Source organism: Talpa europaea (genome assembly GCF_964194135.1).
Source record: "Talpa europaea genome assembly, chromosome: 7".
Classification (NCBI taxonomy): Eukaryota; Metazoa; Chordata; class Mammalia; order Eulipotyphla; family Talpidae; genus Talpa; species Talpa europaea.
In genome coordinates, this window is record NC_140074.1 from 112,033,178 (window position 1) to 112,034,839 (window position 1,662).

General features: G+C 42.5%; 1 protein-coding gene across 1 annotated transcript; it reads left to right on the top strand.

Annotated features, from left to right (window-relative positions):
- Nucleotides 1–204: 204 nt before the first annotated feature.
- Nucleotides 205–486, top strand: SMIM36 (small integral membrane protein 36; the record flags this gene model as incomplete). The annotated part of the gene is made up of 1 exon (XM_084236186.1): nucleotides 205–486. The coding sequence occupies one exon, from the start codon at nucleotides 205–207 to the stop codon at nucleotides 484–486; it is 282 nt and encodes a 93-aa protein (XP_084092312.1).
- Nucleotides 487–1,662: the final 1,176 nt, after the last annotated feature.

The window sequence follows — 1,662 nt, forward strand, 5'->3', positions numbered from 1 at the left end:
GACAGCTTCTGTGTTTTGGTAGCAGCATTATTAAGAGCAAGAGCTTAAGTTATTAAACCAAGCAGCATTAATCTGTGTGGTCTCTGAAAGCAGTGGGGATTAATGTATTTTTACTCCAGAGCCCATCTAGCTATTCTGACCTGCAATTCCCAAACTGGTCCCATTGCCTTTCTCTGGACCCACTTCCCAACAGCAAGAGATGCCATGGAGTTTTATTTGGAGATCGACCCTGTCACCTTGAACCTGATCATCTTAGTCACAAGCTACGTCATCTTGCTCCTGGTTTTCCTCATCTCCTGCATGCTGTACGATTGCAGAGGCAAGGACCCCAGTAAGGAGTACCCTCCTGAGGCCACTCAGGATGCCCAGCCCTCCATCCGCTTGGTGGTGATGCAGCAAAGCACTCCAGAAACCTCCTGGGCAATGGGTTCCGGTCTTCATTTAGGGGATCCTGCTCCGCAGGGGAAGAAGAACACTGTGGTGTGAGGCTGGCGGAGGGAAACCAGGGAGCAGAGAGTACCAGGTGCTGTGGACAAACTGTTCTTCTCGTGGCTGCAATTCTCTCAGCCACAGGTCCCACTTGGATATATAAGTGGGAGCTCTGCTTCTCCTCATGTTCATGGTGCATACAGCAGCTATTCAAGGTAAGATGCCCAAGGTGGCCGTTGGCCAAGTTCTCCAGATGCAAAATGTCAACAACACTATTGCAAAGTAAAGCAAGTTATTAGTATGTACCTGACAATGCTGTCCTTGCAACTTGTAAGAGACACTGAAACATTTGAGAAAGACTTTAGAGAGTGCAATTGTATGTGTGTTAAGAGGAATGAGACCCACTCAAATCTATTTTATACTTAGTAAATCCTTTCTTTTCAAGGCAACCACTGAATTTTTTCAGACTTGAGATTATTATTACTTCTAAAGAGACCAGATCTTCACATCCTAGACGCTATTATGAGTCAGTTGAGGGAGCACAGTTATTTAGACCATAGTGGTTAAGGACAAAGCTTGGAGCCCGGGTCCCACTCTACATATATGCAGGGTGACCAGAACTACCTTTTCGTGCCTTGGGGTTAGTGTTAGGACTCTAGGCTGCTTGGGGTATTTAAATGAGTTTATCACTGAAAGCACTTTAGACAGTTCTTGGACATAGAGTTAACTGTTAGGGTTATTAGTAACCAGTTTCTCATCATTTAAAACAACTTTTCTATATACCATATATAGCTAGAATCTTATAATAACTAGAAGTGTCTTGAAGAATATTACCTATGAGGAAAACAGCCTTGAAGGAAGTGACTTTCCCGAGAGTATCTGGCTTCAGATCAGGGGTCCTATTATATTCTCTTTTTCCTATTTGGTCCCCACCTCCCACCCTGTGTTCCTCCTATAGTACTACCACGTACCTGCTTGTATTTTAAAACATCATAGTTTATTTCTTATTTTTTAAATAGAGCATTAATTCTCAATGGGACTATTAGCTGCACAGCTGTGACGTTCTAACCAGTATTTTAAAACCTGGGTGGAATACATTGCTAGCTAGAACCAAGAAGTTCCTTTAATATTGATATGGTCTTATTTTTGTTTTCTTGTGGAATCAGGACCCCTTACTCCACCTTTTTCTAATCATTATTCTCACATCATGCACAATTTTTATGAAAGCAAATG